At 39.6% G+C, this 26,455-nt stretch overlaps 1 protein-coding gene and 1 long non-coding RNA gene across 2 annotated transcripts; one reads left to right on the top strand and one right to left on the bottom strand.

Annotated features, from left to right (window-relative positions):
* Nucleotides 1–938: 938 nt before the first annotated feature.
* LOC140921543 (uncharacterized) lies at nt 939–3,550 on the bottom strand. Its single transcript, XR_012164018.1, has 2 exons — nt 3,087–3,550; nt 939–1,427 (listed from the first exon to the last, which is right to left on the bottom strand). It is a non-coding gene; the product is annotated as an uncharacterized lncRNA (long non-coding RNA).
* Nucleotides 3,551–23,454: 19,904 nt separating this feature from the next.
* LOC140953810 (uncharacterized) lies at nt 23,455–24,306 on the top strand. Its single transcript, XM_073403192.1, has one exon. The coding sequence runs from the start codon at nt 23,455–23,457 to the stop codon at nt 24,304–24,306; it is 852 nt and encodes a 283-aa protein (XP_073259293.1).
* The last annotated feature ends 2,149 nt before the right edge of the window (nt 24,307–26,455 follow it).

The raw sequence follows: 26,455 nt of genomic DNA, 5'->3' as shown, positions 1-26,455 counted from the left end.
GAATATGTGATGATCAGCTTTATCTCGAAGCTTTAAGCCTGCTTTCGTTTAAGTGTTGTTTCAGTTTTAAAGCGAAATTCTAATGGAATTGTCCTGAGTTGTTACACTGATAAATTTGATAAAAATAACTCGCGCTGGTATTGGTGTCATTTTTTACAGCAAAAAAAATTGCTTCAAGTCTTAAGGATACAAGCCTTGGCTTAGGTTGACCAAGGTTGCACAGTAATTCAGTGAAATTTGGCTAGAAGCGGGTATCGTTATCGTAAATAAATTCGAACCCTTTGTCCCATTCCTGGGATCTCGGAGGGTGATGTGAGTTGAGGGCGAAATGCCTTCCTCCTCGATCTCCCTAATTCTTCAGATCATACTTAGCCTTCTCCGATAAATAATTGCTAAACATCGGCGGGCATGTTCCTTACACTGTTCGTATGGTAGGCAGTGATGAGGAGAATTTGTTCAACAATCAGAAACTCTCAGTGTTTGCTTGTTGATTATTTTCTTTATTCTCATAACCTTTACCGTCTGATTACGCAGTTATACTTTATGAAGAAAATAGGTACTGATCCCTCTTAGGGGCTAATAATTACTAAGTGCTCAGACCTTCCTGGGATGTGCAATTGTTATTTGGCCAACATAATTTGAGGGTTATTTAAGCATGGTTCAAGAGGAAAACTAAAGTTTCCCTGGAACGGTTAATCACTGCAGGCTCGCTATAAATCTAAGGGTTTTTTTTCACGCTACAAAATTAAGATCAAAAAATAAATTTCTCAATTCAGACAATTCATAACAACAAAATTTTCTATCTATTTTAACTCTTAGGTTATTTCGGGCAGCCAGCGCCCCTATCATCGTCTGTACTATTGTTATAAATTTTTATTTCTTGTATATTATGGGGTGAAATAAAGTGTTGTTGTTGTTGTTGTTGTTCTCTATAGGGCAATTACAGCTTTAAATCTTGAATGTATTACTGCATATCTTAATAAATCAGTCTTCATGTGCTTAAAAAAAGTCTAGCTTATTATAAGGAGAATAAAATACGTGTATTTTAAAAAGGGCGGATCACTTTAAAAAGGTAAAAAGACCCCAGAATGCCAGAAAAATAGAAATTCCTGTTAATAAGCCGCTGATCTTATTCAGTTGACCGGAGTTGCAGTTGTTTCCAGTACAACACTTGTTATTAGAGCTGAAACCAAATCCGGACATCGAAATAGGACAAGTGGGGAGGTCTGCAGCTGTGGGCCGACAGTCCTTGCCTTGGGTTCCACATCTCTTGTAGAAAAAAGTTTTCGGGACTTCACCGGCAGAGCACGTCAGTTCGCTTATGGCGCAATTCGGTGTTCCCGATGGGCATTCTGTTTTTGTCATCTTCGAGTTGCAGTCCTTCCACGAATCTTCGCTTGTACAAGTGTAACAACTCAGACAATTGACTGAAAAAGGTTTGAAGTAAATACAAATTGTAAGCTGAGTGCTGCGAGTAATGGATAGTGGTTCATTATAACATATTAAATTATGAATCTATTGCAGAAACAACTAGAAAAATAGTTTCCATTTTTTATAAGTCAGGGCTGTAATTTCAACCATTATTATGTCCACATGAGGAAGTTACATTTTTAAAACAAAAAGAAAAATTGGCTTTATTCTTAAAACTGGATTCAATTTCAAAATGCAACCACCTCACTTTAATTATAATGCTGTCAATTGAAATTTTATGCAATAAAATAGCGTAACTAACTGCTAAACAATCTTTCATCTTATGAAAGTGGATATGATCTTCGCTTGCAGTGGAAAAAACAACCTAAAGCGGTTGAAAAGAACTCAATTGTTGACCTATGATAAATAAATGGTCACCTCTTGAAGTTTAGCGTGTTGATCGGTAAGTGTCTGTTAACTGTTCTGGCAAATGATGAAAATAGTGAATTCGCGAATGACAAATCCATCTATTGAGCTAAATCGAGCAGCAAAGGACAAATTTTGTGTGAGCGTTAAAATTTCAAGGTACCATTTGATCGGCATTTGATACCCCTTCTATGATCAGATAAACAACGCTTTTTTGTTTTGAAAACCACCACAAACATGTTTGCTCTCTAGAAAAGGGGGACGCAGTGGGTCCAGTGTCAGCAGTGTCACTTAGTTATCACTGTTGTTTATATAATTGCAGTCGATAAGGACTGACATGCTTACGGCAAAAATGAAGAGAAGAACTACCAAGAACAAAAGGCCTAAACTTCTAATTAGCGTGGCGAATGATAAAATCCGAGATCCGCGGAGATCCTTGCCTGTCCTTTTAAAAATCCTGAGCCCGAGACTTACCGGCGATTTAAGAAAATCCGAGCTCGAGGACCAGTCTCAAGAAAAAGAAGCGAAATGAAGTAGAGCGGGCGCGAGCAAATTTAACCCAAGATGCGGTTTGTGCGCCCCGGGGGGGGGGGGGGAGTACTCCTGGGAATTTTTTTTTGGGGGGGTGCCGCACGGTTCTCCAAATCCTGATCCTATTTCAGACCAAAAAAAGTCATTTTTTTACACCCGTTTTCAGACCTGGCCTTTAGGCAGAAATTATGTCATAATTAGTTAGATTAGAGCGCAAACAATACCCCACCCTTAAGGGCGGCACATACCTATATGGCTTATATAAGGGAGTACCCCCCCGTGCTCGGGGCGATTATGCAACACTGTCTTCTATGATCTTTTATCTTCTCTCAGTTTGATAAGTTGTGCTCTTGAAATCTGAAAACTAGACTCCCTCCTAGCTCCTTTTGGCAAAACACTTTGAGACTTGAGACTCAAAATATCACGCGAAAACGATGAATCGCGCTCGAGAACCATCAAAAATGCTTCTGAGATTCTTAAGATCGGGCCATAATTTTCCGAGACCCACGTTTTTCCAGGTACTATGCATTCGCTACCCCCTTGGATACGTAAAATGGTTTAACGTTTGAGCAACTTATCCTTCGGAGATATGATCATGACTGCTTTGATAAATAACCATGTTGAAAAGGGAAAAAAGGAAAGGGAAGAACTACTAAAAACAAAAGCCCCCAACTTCTAGTAACGTATTCTAATTAGTATAAAGTTGGAGCACTGCTTACCTGTCGGAGACATGACTATGACCACTGTAACAACAAAGAATGCTCGAAACCAATTAACTGCCATCATTGAAGACTTTGGAAGTTTTTGTTAGATGAAGGCTCAACTCGAGCTCGCGCTTTATCAGGCCGGTGTTTGGGGAAAAAAGTACCTGGTACACTAAGCTTTTGTTTCGAGTCGAGTGAAGATATAAGAGAGAGCTGACCTTTACTCGCGTAAAATGATATGAGCATAATGCCATTTATTTTGATTTCCGTAGGTTATCCGCCCCGCCTCCCCCGGAAGGAAGAGACTTTCCCTTTTGGCTACATTTAGCCTGAGTATCAGGCCTTCCTAAGGGGCTAGGGGAGAGGCTAGGCTACACTTTGTAGCCTACAGGCGCTTAATTATGAGCCAAGCGAGTCGAACGCGGCATTTTGAGCGAAGCGCAAAACGAGAGCGAGTCGCGCTTCAGTGTCTTCGGTTCACTCAGTGATCGCAAGGATCAATTCTGTAATTTCTTGTACGTGATATCCTTAATTTATACTGTAGTGTACCGCATTCTTGTTATCCACACCCTAACCGCAAATTATAGCAAGATATCATTGTATATACAGGCCTGTTGTACATATATGGGCGCGATCCATTCAACCAAAATTTCCGAAAATTTCGGTCCAAAACTCAATGGATCGGTTCGGTCCAACCGGAAAAGTTTCGAAAAAACGGGTCCACCTTTTGAGGTGGACCACTTTTCCCGGTCTGACCGGTTGGAATTTTGGTTGAATGGATCGCGCCCATAGATGGTTTTCACTGTGACGTCATCAAATTGTAAAGTCAAAATAGCGAGGTTTTACGAATTCTTATTTACACTAGGATGAAGATAAACAAAAAATAAATCTTTGTACAAGTTTCCAGTCTCGTAGCATGTTTCATTTCGAAAATACAGCAATTTGAACTTCCGAGTTTTCACAGTGCGTGACACCAAAATAGGAATGCTGTCTCGTTGAAAAAAAGTCTCTCCTCTTGATTTTCAGCGGTATAACCACTTCACGTATTAGAAGATGTGTTTATGCGTACGTATACTAGTTCTCGAGTGAAAAGAAAGAGCTTTTATAGGAAAAGTGAACTCCAGATGTTTTTTTCCGGCGGCCATATTGGTGCACCAAAACGAGGGTCTCAATGGGGTGGTGGCATTTACGGTTATCGGCTAAAATTTTGGCTCTTTTACGGCTATCGGCTAATTTTTTTCAGTTACGGTTAACAAAAAAGTTAAAAATTAACTTCTTTTGTTTCAAAAAGTTAAATATTAATTAACCTGTATTTTTTTTATCTTTAAAGCACAATAAAGGTCTTAGGATCATCTCGGGATATAAAATAAGCTATTCTTTTGAAAAATTTTAACACTTTATAGATCATACTTTTTATAAAGTATTCCACTTCTAATATTATTTTACACATAAAAATGTCAATAATCAATTTAAAAATAATCTTTGTGAAAAAGCAAAGCACACACGCGAACGCCTAACTCAAGGCCGGGGCGCGACATTCATTAGAACAGAAATGGCCGTTTTCACACTAAAGACGGATTATTCGTGTGAGACGGGTTATCCGTTTGATGATTCGCGTCAGATAGGTAATACGTCTTAATTTGAAAATGGAATAGTTTTAATTTTGCATGAACAATCCGCCTGACTTTATCCTTCAACTTCGACGGACAGTTTGAAGACGGGATTATCCGTTGCAGATAGCCTGTGTACAACCGCCCCTCCCCTCAGAAAAAAAATCGGAGAGGGAGTGTCCGTCGGGAAGGGGGCGTCTGTACACAGGCTAGTCTCAGACGGATATCCGTTTCTAGCTCTAGTGTGAAAACGGTCAATAACAAAATTCCCGTGTCCAGTGTTTTTAATGGTAGCGAAGGACTGTACGGAACCACTGTCAGCCGTTTTGCCTTGTCCGTAGGCCTTATTATTTCGCGCGGCTAATGCGTTTCGATCACTTGGTCCGAGCGACTTCGCCACCGAAATGCCTTGACCGAAATTGCGTAGGAAGACGCCGTACAGGGACTAGGCATGGCAATGTCTACCGAAGCGTCAGAGAAAAACAGGGAAATGTTGTTTATCGGCAACTTGTTTTACAAACAGTGAGATCTCTTCGTGTTGTTTCACTAGTGTTTCGAGGGCACGACCTCCTGAAAATCGCAAATATTAATCCCCAGCAAGAAGCCAGACTTTCGCTATAGCAAAAAAAATAAGTTCCCCGAGAGAGCGGCCGAAATGGAAATGGGTCTTGGTCTTCACCTAAAAGGCGCTTTACGTAACGTGCGTACGGAGCCAAAGTAGCCGCGAAATAGAAAACGCAACCATAAGTGAGTTTAGTACCTTCCTTAAAAGTAGCAAATCTAGGAAACAATTTCTTTTACGGTTAACTTTTTTTTTACCCTATTTACGGCTAACGGTTAAAATTTTTCAATTTTTACGGCTATCGACTAAATTTTTGGCCTTTTTACGCCTATCGGTTAACCCCATTAAGACCCTCCAAAACGGTGCACCAGTATGGCGTCTCCATACAAAGCTCTACAAAGGTGCGTGAAACGTTTCGGCAAATAACTCAGAAACTGTGGGCCACAAAGACCTGAGACTTGGACCAATTGTTTATATAATAGTCTTTTATAACATCTCATTTTCTTGGCTTCTTCCACTGGACGGTTTCCAGTTTAATTTTTTGTTGCGTGACAGTGAGAACGATCTATCAAGAATAGTTGATTGAGTTGTAATAAAGCAGTTGTGTAAAGCACTTGGCGTGATTCAGTTTGTACGAACCCAAAGTACACAACAACTGGCGACGAGAATGGCCACTCTCGGATCAATAGAGTCTTTTAATCCCAGTTTAGAAGACTGGAACGCTTATAGCGAGCGATTTGAGCAATACGTGATTGCTAACGAAATCAAAGACGAAAAGAAAATAGTTGCGACATTCCTTAATTTCCCATTTTGGTCATTCTTCTTTCAAGAAACGATCTTCTTATTACAAGAATTAGCTTAATTGCCATTCTTGTGATAAGAATGGAACTTCTTGTAAGGAGATCAAGCAGGAAAGATTTCTTCTCAAAAGAATGCATTACCTTCGAATCTCTTGAGAAGAACCACTTTTTTCTGAAGTCTCAAGTAAAGATTGAAAATTCTTATCTCAAGAATGAGAATTCTTATTACCAGGTCATGCATGAGAGAGTTCTTCTGGAAGGAATTACTTTTGTCTTAATCTTCTGAGAAGATTAACCATTTCAGAAACAACACAGAAGAAGAACGAGAATCCTTGTGATAAGAATGCGGATTCTTCTTACCAAAACGGCATTTTCTGAGACATTTTTGTTTTTCAAGAAAAAATGATTACATCTACATATTTTGAATCTCATTTGATAAGAAAAAATAGTTCCTTTTGACAAAAACTTAAACGATTAATCCCATTAATGAAACGAAGAATTTCAAAAAAATAATCTTGATCGTCTTTACTGGCGGAAATACGAGATTTATAACAGCGTTGACAGATTTATCGCGGTGTGCGTCACGAGATTCGACCAATCAGAATGCGTCATTTGTAGAGTGATTTTCGCGCTTGGAAAGAGTCGTTTTCAGAGGTATACGTGGTGAAATTTTCGCTTTATTTCAAGCTTGTGTTGGTAATTTCGACACTATACCGCCGTGGAAAGTTGTTGGAACACTTTATCTTGATAGCAGTTGCGTTACTTTTAAATATTTTGCTTTTGTGACAAGTTTGAATTGCTCGGTCATGTGCAGGCCGCCATGATGATTTGAGTGTTGTTTTTGCCGTTCTTCTTGGATTCATTGCTGGTTACTGTTATCGGTTTTATCGAATTATTTTGGCCATCTTGTTACTTCAACCTTTCTTGCAAATTTTGGGGTCTACCCGGGTCTACCCCTGTTAGTTTTCCCGTTATGAGCCGTTGAAAGTGTCTTGACATTAAGACATCGTCTCAGCCAAGTGGCACAACTCCCGGGAAACGGGCTGAGAAAACATGCCGAAGCGGAAGCCGGCGCGAAGCGAGTAACGCCAAATCGAGGAACAGTTTGTTCTATTTTAACCAGAAAAGGTAAATAAGTTTGAATATTGTAATAACCTTTGGAAACAAAACATTTTTCATAACCCACGGCGGAAAATGAAAGCGTCACTTTAAACTAATTTGCATGCGGTGTGTGCTATGTGTATGCAAATCTTTATGTAAACTTATGTGAGGGAATAAATTGTTCTAAATCTCTACCAAAACACATAACCATTATTGAAGATCCAGACAACATCATACAGGATTTTAAAACCGGGGAGCAGAAGGAACATCGCTTAGCACAGCGAAGGCAACGCCGACAACAAGAGACAGAGGAATAGGAGATTGGAATCAGAGGCATTATGATCGTTTTATACACTGTCGAAAACCCAGATTTCTTAGTTTGCCGGTTTCCCCGCCGATATATAGATCAAAGTCTGCAAAGTTCCAGCTCTGTATTACAGCCCGAAGAATAATAATTTTCGGGCGAACTGCAGCGGGCCATATTTGTTCTTTGTTTTTTTCTTTTTCTAAATCCGGACGCAGAAATAATGCTAAATCTGCTTTTCAATACACTGTTAACAATAACACCACATCATATGCAAAAAAGAAGAAGAAGAAAAGAAAGAACAACGTATGGACCTTTAAGACGATATTCGCGGTGGGTCACCCATCCAGTTCGTAACCCCGACCGACAGGGCTTAACTTGAGCGCCTGAGCTTAAGTTAAATTGTTCTGGGCGGAACAGCTTTTTTGGGGGAATTTTCTGTTTAGAATATCCGAGTAGACGCAACGAGAATAGACTACGAGTAGTCCCCCATTTTCCTACAACTACAGAATCTGTAGTTTGCGAAATGACAGTCTGTAGTTTACGAAAAGACAATTTACTTTCTCGTTGCGTCTACTCGGATATTCTAAACAGAAAATTCCCCCCAAAAACTGTTTCGCCCAGAAAAGTTTAATCTTGGGGAAAGAACTAGGATTTTTTTCTGGAGAATAATCATTCTTCTGCACAGAATTATAATTCTCCTCTGCGGACGAAGAATCTGAAGATCTAAATTCTTCTTAACAGAAACAAAATTCTTTCCGTAAGAATATATTTTCTGTTCAAGAGAATTGAAATTAAGAGTGGCGCCTTACGACGATAGGAAGCAAGACATACAATGTATTACGGGATTTACTTGCCCCAGAGAAGCCGTCCGCCGTCAAGCTTGAAGATTTGGTGCAAACTTTAAGGAATCACTACGAACCGCAACCAATCGTGATCGCCGAACGATTTCACTTTCACAAACGTGAACAACACGAGGGAGAAGGGGTGGCAGCGTACAGTGCAGCCGTTAAGAAATGCTTAGAAGAGTCTTAGATTATTGTGCCTTCGGCACATTCTTAGAAGAAGCGCTTCGTGACCGTTTTGTCTGTGGATTAAGAAACAAGCAGACACAAAAGAGACTTTTAGCAGAAAAAGCGCTTACATGGAAGAGAGCCGTAGAAATTGCGTTGGCAATGGAAGTTGCAGATAAGCAAGCCAACAATTTCAGGAAGACACCGGCGTAAATTACGTGAAACAACCGCATCTGCAAAAGGCAACCAAGCAAAGAAAGCCGTGCTTTCGTTGTGGCGGAGACCACATCCCGCAAAAATGTCGATTCAAACATGAAGATTGTCGGAACTGCAACTCCAAAGGGCACATCGTCAAAGTTTGTAAAAAGAAAGCACCCGCTTCACGTCCGGAGCAGAATTGGAGGAAACAGCCAGTTCGGTACTTGGAAATTGACGACCCGGCTCCAAACAATCATGATGACGAATTCAAACTGTTTCAAATAAGTGAAGAGAAGCCTGAACCGTCCATCATGATTCCAGTGAAGGTGAACGGCGAAGAATGCTCCATGGAATTGGACACTGGTGCATCCGTCTTGATCATGTCTGAGGAGGCTTGGAGAAAAAGATTCCCGACAGCTCCACTCGAAGAGTCACAAATTAAACTACGCACTTATACTGGAGAAGCCCTCGACATCATCGGGCAAGCTAATGTGCAAGTCACATATCAAGACCAGATCGCCAATCTACCGCTCAGATCATCAAAGGAAAAGGACCAAGCCTATTTGGAAGAAACTAGCTTAGGAACATTAAGTTGAACTGGGGGTCAATTAAGAAGATAAGTAGTGACCTAGATAATGTATTAGCTAAGCATAAATCAGTATTCAAAGACGAATTAGGTACGATGCAAGGTACTAAGGCTAAATTGTTTGTCAAGCCCGACTCAAAACCAAAATTTTCAAACCGCGCCCAGTTCCGCATGCTTTAAAGAGAGCTATTGAGCAAGAACTAAATCGCTTAGAGAGCATGGGGGTAATTTGAAACGTTCGCTATTCGGAGTGGGCAGCACCTATAGTTCCTGTAGTAAAGCCCGATAATTCCATACGGGTTTGTGGGGATTACAAAGTTACCGTCAATTCCGTGTTGGAAATAGACCAACACCCCCTGCCAAACCCCGAAGAGTTGTTTGTTACACTAAGTGGGGGGGGGGGGGGGGGAAGTTCAGTAAATTGGATTTGTCTTGAGCTTATCAACAGATTGTTTTAGACGAGGATTCCAGAGAGTATGTCACTATAAATACTCATAAGGGTCTGTACAGACCAACTCGTTTGCCTTTTGGGGTATCCTCTACGTCAGCTATTTTTCAATCTAAAATTGAGCAAGTACTTCAGGGCATACCGATGGTAGTGTGTAGGGTAGACGATATCTTAATTTCGGGGAAAAATGACCAAGAGCATTTGGATCATCTAGGTTGGAAAGCACTGGCTTGAGGTTAAAACTAAGCAAATGCCAGTTCATGCAGCCAACTGTTGAATACCTGGGTAATCGGATAGATGAGCAAGGATTGCACGCTATCGAGAAAAAGGTCAAAGCCATTCGAAATGCGCCGGCACCCGCGAATCAGCAGCAACTTAGGTCATTTCTGGGTATGATCAATTATTACTCGAAGTTTATCAGCAATTATTCGACCATCACCCATCCGTTAAACGAGTTATTAAAGGACGGAGTCAAATGGAAATGGTGTGAGACTCAGCAAAAAGCGTTCAAGCAACTTAAGGACAAACTGTCCAACGCGCCAGTTTTAACACATTTCAGCGATACGTTGCCATTGAAACTCGACACTGATGCTTCACAATACGGTATAGGCGCAGTTATTTCGCATGTATTGCCATCCGGAGAAGAGCAACCAGTTGCTTACGCTTCGCGCACATTAACCAAAAGCGAGCGCAATTACGCGCAAATCGAGAAGGAAGCGCTTAGCATAGTCTTTGGAGTGAAGAAATTTCACCAATACCTCTATGGGAGAAAGTTTCTGTTGGTCACGGATCACAAACCATTAACTACATTACTGGGACCAAAAAGTGGAATCCCAACTCTAGCAGCCGCAAGATTACAAAGATGGGCGCTCCTGCTCGCTGCGTATCAATATGATATCGAATACCGATCAACAGAGAAGCACAGGGACGCCGATTGCCTGTCCCGTTTGCCGAAACGAAGCGAAGGGTCACGCGAAGGAGTTGATGAGGTAAAACTCATAAACACGCTACAAATTGAATCACTGCCAATGAATGTCGATCAAGTTCGCAAAGCGACCCGAAAGGATCCGATTTTATCTCGAGTATTACAGTTCGTAATGACAGGTTGGCCGGACAAACAAAATGAACCGAAAACCACGCACTATTTTACCAAACGTCACGAAATTACAGTCGAAGATGGTTGTTTGCTATGGGGAATTCGCGTCATAATTCCTAAGCAACTCCGAGAACGAGTGTTACACGAGTAACACACAGGGCATCCAGGGATCGTCCGAATGAAATCCCTCGCTCGACTTCACGTCTGGTGGCCCAATCTTGATAAAGATATAACAACGATCGTTCAGCAATGTAACGATTGTCAAAAGTCACGAAACAAGCCCCAACCGGCACGATTGGCCGACGATGCCATGGCAGAGAGTTCAAACCGATTTCGCAGGGCCATTCATGGGGAAAATGTTCCTGATCGTTGTCGATAGTCATTCGAAATGGATAGAGGTCGAGGTGATGTCCAAAAAGAGTAAAAATAACCCATGTAAGGAGTAAAGTTAACCCCATTTTTGGAGTTATTTTAACTCCAGACTGGGAGTAAAAAGAACTCTTTTTCAGGAGTAAAAATGACCCCAAATTTGGAGTTAAGTTAGGAGTTAAAGTAACCCCATAAAATACATAAAAGGGGTTATCTGTACCTAAAATTTTTTACTCCATTTTTGGAGTCGTAATAACTCCCTAAGAACTACTGTGTACTTCAATTAGCTTTTGTGTAACTATATTTTTCTCTTTGCAATCGTATTCTTTTGAAGTCACTGAATTTTTCTTCCATTGTTTTTATTATGCCTTTTACTATACAACTACTACATCCGATCGTTTGCAGAATTGCGCACATAGACTGTTATTTTGATTTGTAAGTTGCCTTTGAAGACCATAATTTCTTAGAAGAAAGGTAAGTTCAAATAACGTTGATTTATGAATAGAATTTACTTACCACCTTTTGTTGTTGCTTTCCTTGGTCATCTCTCTGTAGTGGTCGTACTGCCTCAACGCTGACTTTTGCTCAATAAAAGACTTGACCGAAACTGGAATCTGATCATAAAAGTGATTTGTAGTTTCTTTATTTCTAGCTTGAACTCTGATAAATTTCTAAGAGGACTCTTTCGAAGCAGAGCAACTAGAGTGCATTCAACCAACGCTTAAATTCTTTAAGCTGAAGACGTTTTAATGGTTCTTGCCAAGGAGTTTAGACCAGATTGCAAAGGTGTTTGGTTGTCTGCCACAGTCGATGGGCAAATGCCACTATCAGTAGTGTGGGTGAACAAACTTTTACCAGGCTTACCTCTTGTTTATTCAGGCTGGGAGAATTAATTTATTAAAGCAAGGGAGAATAATACCCGTTTTTGTCCTCTTAATTGACGTTATTTTTTTTCTTAGAGGGATCGTTTTCCCCTTTACTCATAACACTCCTGTGTCCTTCATTTAGCGAAACACTGCGACAATTTTATAATCACCTTCAAACGGACCACACTTTTCTGTAAATCAAGGAAAAAAGATATTTTTTCATGTTTAAAACAGCTCCATTCATGCTGCGTTAAAAAAATTTAAAAAAATAAATAAATAAAATCTTAAAAATAATATATGAAATCCCAAAGGCTTAGTATTGTTCTGACTATTTGTTTTCTTTGAAAAATAGCCGTAGGCATAATTTATGTATAGGGCCATACTGCGAAAATCATGTCTTATATTCTTAAGAAGAATAACTTTTTACCTTCTAAAAGTTGAATTGTTTAATTCCATGACAGCCAAATGTTTATTCTCGTGAGGGCGCCGCATTCATCACTTATGTGCATCTTGATTTAGTGAATTTTAAATTTTACCTCTTGCAATTCCTGCATGCAATGAACAGCAATTATAATAATTCGCAGCATTATCAAAATGAAATTCTAAAAAAATTAAATAGAAGAATTTCCTGTTTACTGAGCACTTTAAATATCAGACTATGAATTGCAACTAAACCGCCGAACTTATTAAAATTCAAATGGACGTTAGCACCTACCTTTGGCGACTTTGCTTTTCATAATTTCATCTTCTTATTAAATCAACTCAGAAACGCTTTTCCACTCACATATCGCAGTAAAGTAAAGACAGACGAGACAGACTGGTTTGTAAAAGAGCAATCTTCCCCAAGAGCCAAGAAGACTGTTCATAGCATCATGTGTTTTTATGTCTTCCTCCGCCATCTAATATAAACATGTTATCACAGAATTTTAAATTTGAACTTGGCGCAGCAAACTAGCCTCGTGAATATTTCAAAAGTGTTTTCTTATTGGCTCTTACGAAACACGTGATAACGGAGCTTGAAACAAGGTAAAGGCTGTTTACCATATAAAGCGTTTTCACACACTACTTGGCCAGCAACTATGCAAATTTCTTCGAAAAAAAGAAAAATTAAGTTTTTACTTAAGGTGACTCGACCCAGTTTTTTTTAGGGGGTACCATCTAACTTTGAAGCTCTCTGGTATCCCCACCTTTACTTTTATCGTAAGTCTAACACATAGAATGGATAACATATAGATCAATCTACAATATAACATAAAATTTTTGGCGATCGGAGTAAATGTCACGTGGTTATAATGCCACGCCTCTTTGAGGTCTGAGTCGAAAATCTGCTGTTGCCGGCATTTTTTCGTGAAAATCTCTCGGTTACACATAGTACGCATTAGTGCCTTAGGCTGAACAGAGTTTCACCAAAATCGCAAAGACCCAATTCGAGAAATTCAGCGGTTTCCAAATTTAGGTCATAATTTATGCGAAAATGATAAGCAAACTTTACACGGATTATATCTAATAAACGATGAGATTCATCTCTGTATTTTGGGCATCCTTATAACAGACGGGTCCTTGCAAGTCAGCAAAACGCTTTAGGGCCTTGTAAATGCGCGCGATTTCGAGCAAAGCAAATATATAGAAATTATAGTTTTCGCTATTTGTTGACGTTTGTCGGCGTTTAAGAGTCAATCTCACGAAAAAAGCATTTTCTTAAAAATTCGTAGTTTTTTTTCCTTCAAATTTTTTCAGGGCCACAATTGATTAACTAACAACCCGGACTCTGAATTTCATGGTCATTGAAAAACTATGACATTACCTTCTATAAGCCCAAACTTGAGTAAACATTGAAGATTTTTAGCGTTTTGGCTGAGTTTGTGCTTTGGGAGTTGTCTATTGTTTTTAGTCTGTCATTATACAGCATTCTTGTTCAGCACGCGTGCAATGACCACGCTTGGGTGGATGTGGGAGAGGGTATTGTGATGGCAGGTGATGGCAGACATGACAGTATGGGGCACTGTGCCAAATATGGTGCCTACACCATATTTTGCTGTACACTGACAAAGATTATTCACTTTTCTTTAGTTCAGGTAGGGATTTCACTTTCACAAACGTGAACAACACGAGGGAGAAGGGGTGGCAGCGTACAGTGCAGCCGTTAAGAAATGCTTAGAAGAGTCTTAGATTATTAGTCTAAGGTATAGGGAGTACCCCCCTGCCACCAAACCCAAAATAGCTTTAAAACTGAAACGATTTTACAATTGCACTGTATTTGCGAGAATAAATAAAGCACAATTCTAGATTACATTTTGGGAGCTTGAATGCAAATAACAAGCAAACAAACAAAACAAACAAAAACAATCAAACAAACAAGCGATGCGCCGAGACTGATATTTTATAGTCCCATAAAAGGTTTATAGACCTTTGTCACGCGGCGGCCGTTTTGTCTCAGGAGATTTAAAAAGCTTTGTTTATGCACGGCTAGCCTCGTAGAGAACGATTCTAGCCGTGCATAAATCTCCTGAGACAAAATGACGGTTTCTATTTAAGGATGTTTTACTCCATAAATCAGTGTTTACTTGCTTACAGAAAAGCCTTTTAATTATTATAATTTTTAATTACTGGTTTATGAATTATAATAACAAGATGCAACGTTCACAAGCGGTCTTGCGACTCAAAAGCCTTTTCTTTTATAAAAATACATGGCGTATTACTACGCAGAGAAGTCTTCATTTGCTTAAAGAAGCCTACTTAACGTTTGAAGCTAGCCTTGACAAACTACAGTATTACATTTAATGTTTGCTTAAAATGTAAAGAAAGAATGAAGGCTCCAGAAAACCAATAAAATGGAAACTCCCATAAGTGCGCTGCTGACCTTATACCGTGGACCCGAGTTGCAGTTGTTTCCATAACAACAGGTGTCCTCGGAGCTGAAACCAAATGCTGAAATAAACTTTGAACCAGTACAGAAAGAGGGACTCTTTTTAGGCTGGCAGGTCTTTCCTTCGGTGCCACATCTCTTGAAGAAGATCTGTTTCTTGACTCCACCGGCCTTAAAGCATGTGTCTAAGCTTTTGGCGCAATTGGGTGTTCCCGATGGGCATCCTGTTTTTGTCATTTTCGAGTTACAGTCCGCCCAGGAAACGTTGCTTGTACAAGTGTAACAACTCAGGCAGGAAACTGTAAGAAAAACAGACTTTTTTAGGAACGAATCATTTTGATATATGCATAAAACCCAAAAAGTGGGTGTTTTTATGACTCTTGGTAAATGGGTCTAACGAGAGGATTCGGGGGAGGAAGGCCACTGGCCCAGTGGTGCGAGAGCACTCGCCTTCCAGCAATATTGGTCGCGTTCAAATCCCGCAGCGTCGACGCCATTTGTCGCTTGAGTTTGTTGTTGGTTCTCTGCTTTGCTCCAAGAGGTTTCTCCGGTTTCCCCCGTCCTCATAATCCAACCGAATCCAAATTTTGGTCCAATTCGACCAGTATTGGTTATTGGTAATTCAATCTTCGTTACATTCTCCGCTGTATTTAATGCAATGCAAACCTAATAGCCCGTCTACTCGGCATTCTATACGAAACAGACAAAGCGGACGGTTAAATCATCTCGGTCCAAGAGATCTCAGCTTGTGCTGTTGGTTCACCTATTTATGAAATCGTCACTATATATTATCGAATCTACAACTTACCCCTTTGCGAAATGATCGTCAGCACCACAATGCTAAAGAACACACTGAAATAATTGACCGCCATGATTTTATCAGTTGATTCTCACGGATCTGACGAGACTCTAGATCGAACTCTGGAGAGAAGCAGCTAATGATCAATAACGTTCAGCTTTAAGCCTAATGTTCATCGGGCGTTGCCTCAGCTAATTAAATGGTTGTATGAGCTAAACATCTAAGCTCTGCACGTGCATCACACTTTTCTTTCACGCTTGTCTCCCGAACCATGAGGGCGCCTCGAATCGTCGGCTGTTTTCTCTTATTAAACAGCTCAGTTAAAATTGTACTTTCAATAGAACACAAGTTAGAGATTTAGACGTATAAGTGCTGTGATCTTAATACCTAGTCGTTTCGTCATACTATAATAAATCGAAACAAACAAAGCTAGCTTAAACCTAACTCTAATATTAGGGCTTGTTTACATGGAGGTGGGGGACCCCAGGTAGGCGAGGTAACCCGTTCAGGAGGGGTAACCCGCCTGTCCATATAATCTCTCATTTTAATTTGATCACGTTTACATGTTAGGTGTGGTAACCCGCCACATGTTACCTCACCTACCTGGGGTCCCCCACCTTCATGCAAACAGGCCCTTAATCTCTCAATCCCAGATCTCAACTTGCATTTTTTCCCCTTTTGATGCCTTTGTGATTGAGCAACTCGAACACCTCCTTCGTGCCCGCGTCCTTCGTATCTTCGATACACGCAAGCTGATGCATGAACCAATAGCCCACGTTCGATACATCAAAATTCTAACATGACTCCGAGGCTCTAGGGCCAAAACTGTAAATTTTTCAAGATCGACTCTTTTGTCTCGCAATTCCCAAAAGAGACTAGAGCACAAAGGCAACCAAAACAAATATAGAAAAATGACCGGAAAGTCTCGGAGTCATGTTAGAATTTTAATATATCGATCGTGGGCTTTTGTTAAATACAAGGCAAAACGTGTATGTTTAAAACACTATATTGGGTTGAGTCTGTTGTTGGTTTCTCTGCATTGCTCCAAGAAGTTTCCTCCAGGTACCCCGGTTTTCCCCCTCCTCAAAATCTAGCATTTCCAAACTTCAAATTCGACCAGGAATGGTAGCCAAAGAACCACTCTGTGGATGTGCTACCTCTGATTCCTTATTTATTATGTTTTTAAACGATACTTAAGCAAGAATGGACATATTTCTTACTGCTTGTGATGGAATAGAGTCATGATTGACAGGCTGTATGATACTATGTGACTCTGAGAATATTTACCACTTGAAATCAATTGTTTTACACTGCCGTCGGGAACGTTTTTACTCTGTGAAAACTTCAAGTCCGAAAGTTATTCGTTTTGAACAAGCTCTTTCGATTCTTGTATTAGAATCTTATTCATAAGAAAGGTAAATCTTCATTTTTTTTAACGAACTAAAATTAGATCAGCTATAAGCATTTTCATTTCGATTTGCATGAACTGAACGTGATGAACGTTTCATCAAGCTGGACAAAAATATATCACTGAAAATCATCCCCAGCTCGTTTCAGCCTCACCCTGAAAAAATTGAGCTTAAAAATTATAATTGGTGCGTCTGACACCTTATTAAAAAGTGTATGACTCTTGATTACCAAACACCGAAAGATCAATTTTAAGAAAGTCAAAACTTTTTATTTCCCGAATTGACTCAGGCGTAGGCCAAACGTAGAACTTTTCATGAGCCGAACCAAACTTAGTGAGTTAAATTCATGGCTCATTTAAGTTCGTCTGAATGCCGGTTTGGATCGTCCAACTCGTTGATAGTATGTACTTCCTGTAAGACTTCATATAATGTCCTACGTCATTTCCAATGGGGGCTGGGTCAATTTGTCGGGGCGGGGAGTCCTTTGAAATTCCCGGGGGGGGGGGGGGGGTTGTAGTGAAAAAAAGAGGGTCTCCAGATTTTAGATCTCCAGAGGCTGGCATCTCTGGAGATCTTTGGCTAGCTATTCCCCTCGATCTTTAAACGTACGTTCGTGCTGTAAACGTAATAACCAATGCATCTAGGTATTCTACAATAAATCTAAACAGACAAAAGTTTACAGTAGACTCAATCTCAAATCGAACAGAGTTTGTGTAAAGCCCATCGAATTAAATTTTTGTCGCGATGCGTTATTGAATTTATAAACTTTACCCCTTTCTAAATGAATGTCGAAATTAGAATAGTGAGGGACGCAGTTAAGCAACTGACCGCCATTGTCTGATCCCTACGATTTTTAAGAACAGTGCAACAAGGAGAGATGCAACGAGCAAATGATTATTAGGTTTAAGCTGTTACTGGCTTCCTTTCTCCTAGTGTGGTGTCCATTTAGCCCTTTTTTGACTGCGAAATATTAAGCTTTGCGTAATTTCTCCTTATTTCTCCCTTTTCTCACCTTTTATTAGCCTAAGAACTCTCTGTCTGACGTGCTAGAGATGGTTGTTATTACATTTGAGCCTGCGATCAATCTCAGTAAGTACCTCGAGCGAGGAAATGAGCGGAAACTGGGCTTGAGCGGAAGCTTTGGCCTCGTCACCAGTTCCACGGCTCGTTCGCTCGTTTTTAGTAGTCGCAAAATACTTCAGGTGACTCGACTGGATTTTTCAGGGACAACACTGCTCCCACGTTTTAGTATTACCTACGTCGCCACTAACAAAGATATCAGAAAATAGTCACAACAGCTATATTAGCTAATTAAAAGATAAAAAGTTGTTTTCTTGGCCGTCGTGTAACTATTTCTGGTAGAAGGGAGAAGGAAATTTTTCTTGTCTCCGAAATCGTGCATGGAAACATGTTCCTCCAATAGCTGCCTTGATGTTGGTAAAGTAGAAACAAAACCTACGAAAGCGTTCGGGAGACCGATATTTTATGATGTTTGACTAAAAATCTCTGATAATTGGCTATAAAGAACAAAAAAAAAAACCGTAAACGTGTACGAAGAGTTCATACTTGGAGGGCGCAAGAATTTCAAGCTTTTTCTTGGTATGCATTAAGGAGCTATTATAGGTATTTTTGCAAACGACGTGGTTCGTTTCAACAAATGTTATCATAACTTGGAACCCGCTCAACGATTTTTTCTTTAATTTTTACCTTCTCGAGATCGATTGATTTAAATGGCCCCTATTTTTTTTTATTGAAAACTTGCTGGGGAGTTTAAATACAGCCGCCAATGCTTGAGTGGGAGTGTTTACAAGTGTGAGTCTCACATTTTTCATGGGTGCTGTTTCCGAGTTTCACCTGAAAGCATAGTAGAAGTTACTGTGTAGTAGTTTAATTACTTTTTTCGAGCGAAACAGCATCATGCAGTTTATTTCAATCATCTGAAAGAAGCTTCCACTAATAATAAAGGAGTAATAAATCATCTGAAGTGTGTTTACTGACAAAACCGTTAATACTGTTCATTGTCAAGGTGGTTAACTCTCGATGACTTAACCGGCGCCTTACAACAACACTCTGCTTTGTTATGCAGTGAAGCCTAGAACGCTGTTATGCAGGTCGCATGATAAAAGTGCTTAAGGATAATTATAGCATTTTTTGGTTTTGGCAAAAAGATTGTCGTGTTTTTTTTTCTCTATTAATATAGTACTGATATGATAAGTGTTTCCTATTAGAATTCAGGCGGAATTTAATATTAATCTTTTCTCATGAGTCGTCCTGAACTTCCTGATCTACGGTTGTACACATATTTTGGGCAATTCTAGAAAACTTTCACTTCAAAACCCACTGTGCTGGAAGTCGATGATCGTATGTAGATCGGAACACAAACTTTGGGACACACTAATTAGTAAGAGAGTTACGTGCGAGGACCTCTCTTATGCCCCGCCTATAGTCACGCCGACGTTAAAGGTGACCAACAGAGCCATTTTTTGACGCCATTTAGGCTGGTTAATTGTTTAGGCGAAAAAGGGAAGTCGATCCCAACAATACATTAATGTCTGCTGAGAAATACTGAGTAGTTGGAAATTGGCCATAATTAGCACACGGACTACCTGTAAACTTCTTGTAAACAAATTAATCATGTTAATAATGTCCGGAATGAGACAGTTCGCCCTCTGCCGACTTTTCGTCGAAAAACTTTCATCATTTGCAAGAAAGAAAGGGTAGAATAAAGAATTGCCCTATTAGCAATAATTTCTCCATTTTCTAGTTAAAATTAAAAGCGCTCATTAAAAACGCAGTTTAAGAAAGCGTCACTCTTTGACCAGTCGCAAAGGGCTAGATCTTTCACATTTTCAAATTATTAGCGAAATCGAAAACTTTGAAGTAACGTCTAAATAAATGATTTTGAGTGTTTTCATTGGCCTGTCGGGGAGCTGCTTAAGGTGCATTCTCCAAGTAAAGCCCAACTTTAATCCGGGCATTTTAGAATACTACGAATAGTCCGTTTTTCGAGGATTTTACCATGGAAATACACAATATACGGCACACTCTGGCGATACGGGGAAGGAAAAAAGAAGTTACTCGTCGTTAAAGTCTACACTGCATGCATCCAGAAGCATATGCTTCTGATGAATCACATTTAGTTGATTTAGCATGTACTAATACAACTGTAAAATCTTCTTGAACTGCTCTATACCTGTAGAAAACCAGAAGTGCCGGAAATTTTAATTGATGAGTTTGTTCTTAGTTGATGAGAGGAACAGGAAAATTGAACTAAAGATCAGGAGTTTTAAGTGTCATTCCGCTTTCGAACCTACAGGTAAATTAAATCAGAACGTTATTCAATTTCCGTCCGTTTTCTGATTTAAAAGAAAAACGAATAAAGTGGTAGTACCTCAAGGCTAAATCATCAATTGAACTCTGTGGAGTATCTATAGCCAGATGACCACAGATGTGTTGAAAGTTACTAACACTAGACTCGATCTGGGTATGGAGGATTATATAAAGACTTCATTGGAGGCACAACATCATTCAAGCGTTTACTTAGTTTTTATTACCCATATATTGAAATTTCAAAGCAGTAAGCTTTAAAAGAAACCGAGAGATGCTCGGTCGCGTGAGGAAGTGAAACACTAGAATTTCGTTTTTGTTTACTGAGATTAAAAGGTAACTTGCCATCCCTGCAAAAAACTTCAAAAGCTGACGTTCCAAGCGCTAGCTAGTCCTTGGTCAGAGGGCGGAACTTACAACTAATCGAGTGTAGCAAAGCTGAGACTGTCAATCCGCCAGGCGCCGTTTTCTGATATTCGCCATATCACCAACTGCTCAGACACGAAGTTCTGGCGATTATCTCACCCCGTTCATCAGTTCATGGTTTTTATTAATGAACTGAGACCTAATCTCAATGTACAATTATGAATCACTTCGAGCAAAAGTTTTTATTATAAATAGCTCTTTTAATTGGATTCTATTGTTGTTCTTTTTCTGCATGCTTTACTTCATTCTTTTAACATCTTCAAACATGTTTTTGATAGTTCTTAACATACTTTTACATCTTACACATATATATGCTAATTCTCTTAACTTTTTTTATTTACTTGAAAATGACCGAAGATCGATCGAAACGTCGTTTTTTATCCGTTGTTTTTACTGTGTTAAATACAAATTTAAAGGTAAATGTTCCAAAAGAAGTTAAAACGAAATGTTATATGTGAGTCATGTGTCGTATTTTTCGCCTTCCTGAGCTATATGCAGCACTATAAATCGATGCTCACAATTTCGGTAACAACAACGGCTATGCAACTATTTGCCTGTGAGCATAATTGGCAAAACGGAATCTGTCTATATCGGTGATTGCCAAACAGTTTTTAATGACTGCCATTATAAGGATGAGTGATTTTATTGATGAAAGCATCACTTGCAGCACGTAATGAGCAAAATTGGTGGTATCTCTTTTTCAGAGAGGTCGTTGATGCCTTCATTATCTGCACTCAAGAACCCCCTCCGTCTGCCTTTCCTTTTCGTCAAGTTACTTTAATGATGGATTCAGCGAGTGAGGCAGATTTTTTGAAGCGCGGAAAACATTCCGCCTCACCATCGTCCACGCGCACGGAGGCAAGCAGCGTTCCGTTTTTTCTTGACGGAAAGGCTGAGGCTTATGTCGGTGCTGGAAGCCTGGTTTTCTTTTCCCCTCGCTTAAACGGTCAATTGAAGCAAGATGTGATATATTCTTCCCTGTTAGCTCAGCTGGCAGCGAACAAGAAACACAACCGCTTTAATGAGACCGATGACTGGTACACATTCTACAACAAAATTATGACTCAACTTGGATGGATTACTCGGGGCTTCGAGTTTCACAAATACGAGCATCGGTCCAATTTCCTTACCATATCCCAAGTAGCACAAGAGCTTCTGGGTGGCTTGATAGGAGACAAAAAGGAACTAATGACAACAGTAAAAGAAACTTTCGACAGTCTAACGAAAGCTTCAGATGTGTTCACTCTGTTTGGCTCGAACAGCATTGCAAAACATGGCGGTAACTTCCAGATTTTTGTTTGCGATGTAGACAGTACTAACAAGATCAGCGTCTTGGTGTTATTTTTCTACTTCTATGCCAATGAAGGATTTGAAGACCTTTTTTTCACCTCTCAAAAAAAACAAGAAACAGCCGTATTCATTTCAACTACAAACCTTTCTTTAAACGAAGAGCATTTCGCCGGCCTCCGAAACGAAGTCAAAGACAAACTAGGTGAAAGAGCCTTTAAATTAGTCCAGAAAGTAGCAACATGTAAACTCTCTTAATGATTTGTATATTTTATTCTCGAACTTGTTACTGAATCATTTATCTTCTTCAGGTAATCGACCGTACTTAAATTGTTCGTAATGCCATACGTAGATACGTGCTTTCAAGCAATAGAACGCATAGCCTTTTAAGACAATGAAGAATTCGCTGAATCAAGTGCAATCTGACATTGTCTGCTAGCTATGACTAGCCAGGGGCCATCTTTACTCAATTTTACGGACACGTAACAGTTTAAGCACTCCTTTCTCAGTGCATGTCCCTCTTAAGTATAGTAACAACAGGCGTTGTATGCCCCGCTTACCGTTATTGCTTGTTCTATGTTGTTAAGATCTCCTAGGTCTTGTTTTAGTTGTCTCTGGAAAGATTTGCGGTATCAGTAAAGGCCGTAAAATAAAGAATAAAACTGTATTTGAATTAATACCTTACCAAGTTAAGTTCAATCATAGTATTTCTTCAAAGTTTCTCGACAAAGCCTAAACTTTATTACCCACTGATAAAGGTGTCCCTACGATCATAAAAACATTCTATGCAAAATATTAATCGTAAATTACTAATAAGCCAGTTAAAGACATAACTGTTTTTTTTTCTGTTTCTTACTTTCTGTCATCTTTATTATCCAAAGAGTTGAAAAATGTAAGTTCTTGAGTGAGACATTCGAATGTGTCCGCTAATTGTCGACCTAACTTCTGACCAATAGTAATGCTTTGTGGCCTTGGGTGCGGCTTTGGCTGATACTATTTTTATATGCCTTAACGGATGTAAACATGCAGATCCTTTGAAAACATTAGTTTATGACACGGCAGCAAAGTTTCTTTTTGACAACACTTCAGATTCCCGCCCATGGTCGTAAAGTCTGACCAATAGTGATACTTAATAACCATATTTAGAGGCACCTTCTACTGTCTATCGTTGTTGTTTAGAACTGTGATTGTCCCCTACTTCAGATCTCCGCCTACGAATTACATACTTAAAAACCCTCATTATAAGTCACCCACTATTAAGAACGCAAGCCAGTCCGTTCTATTGCACTAAGTGGACAGTTACACATCCTGTAACGATGTTTTCGACGACAAACCAGAGCTTGATAGAGAGACGAAGCTTTTTGAGCTCATTGGAACTTAAAGAACATTCGGTCTTCCCATCTGCTCCAACATTCGCGGCACGAAGTGCTGGATTGAAGGGAGCGAACGTTGCTTTGGAGGCAGTGGCGGATTCCGCACGTCCTTTATCTACCCCCACTGAAGGAAAGCCAGAAGCCTACGTCGACAATGGATCCCTGGTTTCGTTTGTCAACAATGTGCCAGATCAGCAGAGAGTTGATGTTTTGAATTCCAGTCTGCTCGCCCAGTTGGCTGCAAACAAGAAACACGACCCCTACAATGACACCGAAAACTGGTTCAAATTTTATGCCAAAGTAATGAAGAACATCGGATGGGTAATTCAAGACTTCGAGTTCACGGAATACAAGACTTCGAAGATGGATTTCAAGCTCTCTCAATTGACCCTGCAGATATTGAGCGGGCTGGTGGGTGGTAAAAAAGAAATCATGAAGGTCTTGAAAGGCACCCTCGATAGTCTGGCGAAAGATGCAAATGGGGTCAGCCTATTCAGTTCCAAGAGTAGTTCGGCGAATAAAGGTAAATTCTTAATAGCACCATGCGCAGTCGACTCAAGCAAACAGGTGACTGTTGCTCTTCTTGGACTCCATTTCGAGGCCCCCCAAAATGAAAAGAACTTCCTTTTCTTCACGTGGAAGTCATCAAGCATGAAGGTATGGGTTTCAACGCAGACGTGCACCTTAAATGAAGATTTATACCAACAAGTTCGCGACGACATTCGTAAGAAGTTGGGAGACAAAGCCAAGACTAATGTTCTTAAATTAGAACTGGAGGACATAGACGGCGAGTGACTGTTACACCTACCATGAATTGAAGCATGAACACGTTCATCCACTTCTCAATGTTTATGAACAGCTACTTATCCACACTTTCGAACTATACTCCATTTTATTTTTATAAATAGATAATTGTGACTTTCCTTATTAGGAGTTACAGGGCAGTTTCAAGGTAATTCTAGTTCTTAAGTTTTTTCAAATACCAATTAAGACACTCGCACAATGTAATCAACGCATGACTTTTGGGCTGGAGTGTTTCTCTCGTGTGGTTCGTTAAAATTAAATTAGCCCCTACATTTTCAAGCTAACTTCTAATCAGTTCTTTGTTACCAAGGGCTGCGCGCTAAACCAAAATGTAAGCCCCCGGCCGGTAACAATTTCCATGTACTCGTATGGTATAATAGCAAGATCAGACAACTATATAATTAGTGGCCATTTCCATTCTTGATACTTCAGCAAATCAGTTTCGTCGGATGAAAGTCAGAGCGCTGGAGTTAGCGTCATCAGCCCTTTAAAGCTATTTATCATTTTTCCAGTAGTAGTAGTAGTCAGAGTAGTTGTAGCCGGTCCAAATTAAGTAGTAGTTACTTTAAGGACAAGAATTCGTAATGAGTCAACTGGGGAATAGTTTTCTTTGTTCGTTCTTTTATGATTTTCCTTATGAGCATCTAGTGTTACATTTATTTGTTACCACATCTTCGTTATGAAAATCGGTGTTTTTGAAAAATGCTCACGAGTAAAGATGCTGGAAACTAGAAAGAGAATCGTTTGCAATTTCTTTTAGTTGCTAAATATGATGTGTTAACGTATTTAGACCGAGTGCAATAAAGTAACTATGGTAACCAAAGTGTGTTTTGAATTTACAATAAAGAGAGACTGAAGTGATTTATTACTTTGTTTAGAATAGGTTTACAAATCCAATGCTACTTACATGACTTAATTGTTCAAGATCATAATACCCTTCGTCACAGAACGTCTTTGTTGTTTGTGGTGGATCGTTTTTGTAACGTAACAAATTAAAAAAAAAAAAAAACGGTACCGGTCAAACTGTGAAAAGCGTACTACTACACCTAACTGCAATAACGTTGTCTCGGCAAAAAAGCAAATTCAAGCTAAAAAACTAAAACTTACATTTTAATATTTTGATTTAATCCTGAAAACATTTTTGTTAATACTTCTCACTTCAGTTTGACACCAGTGGCGTTGAGAGAAGGTGTTTGGCCAATGTAACGAAAGGCGTTTTCATTTCATTGGTTTTGTCAGATCAGATCAGCCCTGGGTGTAGTGATCGAGCGTGCATAATTTATTCCTATTTAGCTTCTTTCAATTCACTTTTTTCATATTTTCTTTGACGTTATTGCAATTAGGTGTAAATTGAGGTCAGTTAAGAAGAAGTCATGAAAGTGCAGTCAGTCCGTATCGACATATCATGAAAAAAATCATGAAGCACACAGTTACAATCCGATAGCGACTCCTGCTATATGCCACAAAAAAGGCTAGGGCTCCTTGATAATTACATACGCCGATGAACTAATAGAAACCTAATTTATTCTTGAATTCGGCCAGCCAGCACTTATAATGAGAAATAAGATGAAATAATAGCACTCCTGTTTTATTCCTGTTTCCTTAGAAATAATTAATAGTTATGCGAAAACGTAACTGGCCTGGCTGTAACTACATGTTCTTGCTGGTCGGTGAACTTTTATTGATTTACCTTTTGCAGTTCCCATTATCTTACGGTTAACTCCATGTTTCTGTCATGAAGGTGCTTGGCTATCGCCTTCCATGATGGCTTTTTTGTCGTCTTTGTATTTCCTCGTTATAATACTATAGCTGAAATTAATGCGGTGCATACTTTGGAGGCGAAACTTGAAGCCATGCATAGGTATATACAGTCAGATCCACATACTGAGATCTAAAAGTTTACTTTGTTTTGAATTTAATATAGAAGTGTAACAGCGTGGGCTATAGTGTCTTAGTTTAATGCATGTATACAGGGGTTGTTTCAGTTTATAGTGAAAGAGAATACAGTATATGCTGTCCTTTGTTTCTCTTCTCCGAAACATATTTTAAGTCCGGTCAATAACTGGTCTCTTTCACCTTGATTGACCTCGAAATCCGCTGTGTGCAAGAGGACCTTTTTGGAGAAAGTTGGGAGTGCTTT

Source organism: Porites lutea, chromosome 12 (genome assembly GCF_958299795.1).
Source record: "Porites lutea chromosome 12, jaPorLute2.1, whole genome shotgun sequence".
Lineage (NCBI taxonomy): Eukaryota > Metazoa > Cnidaria > Anthozoa > Scleractinia > Poritidae > Porites > Porites lutea.
Note: the sequence above shows the minus strand (reverse complement) of the source record. Positions and strands in the feature narration are given on the sequence as shown.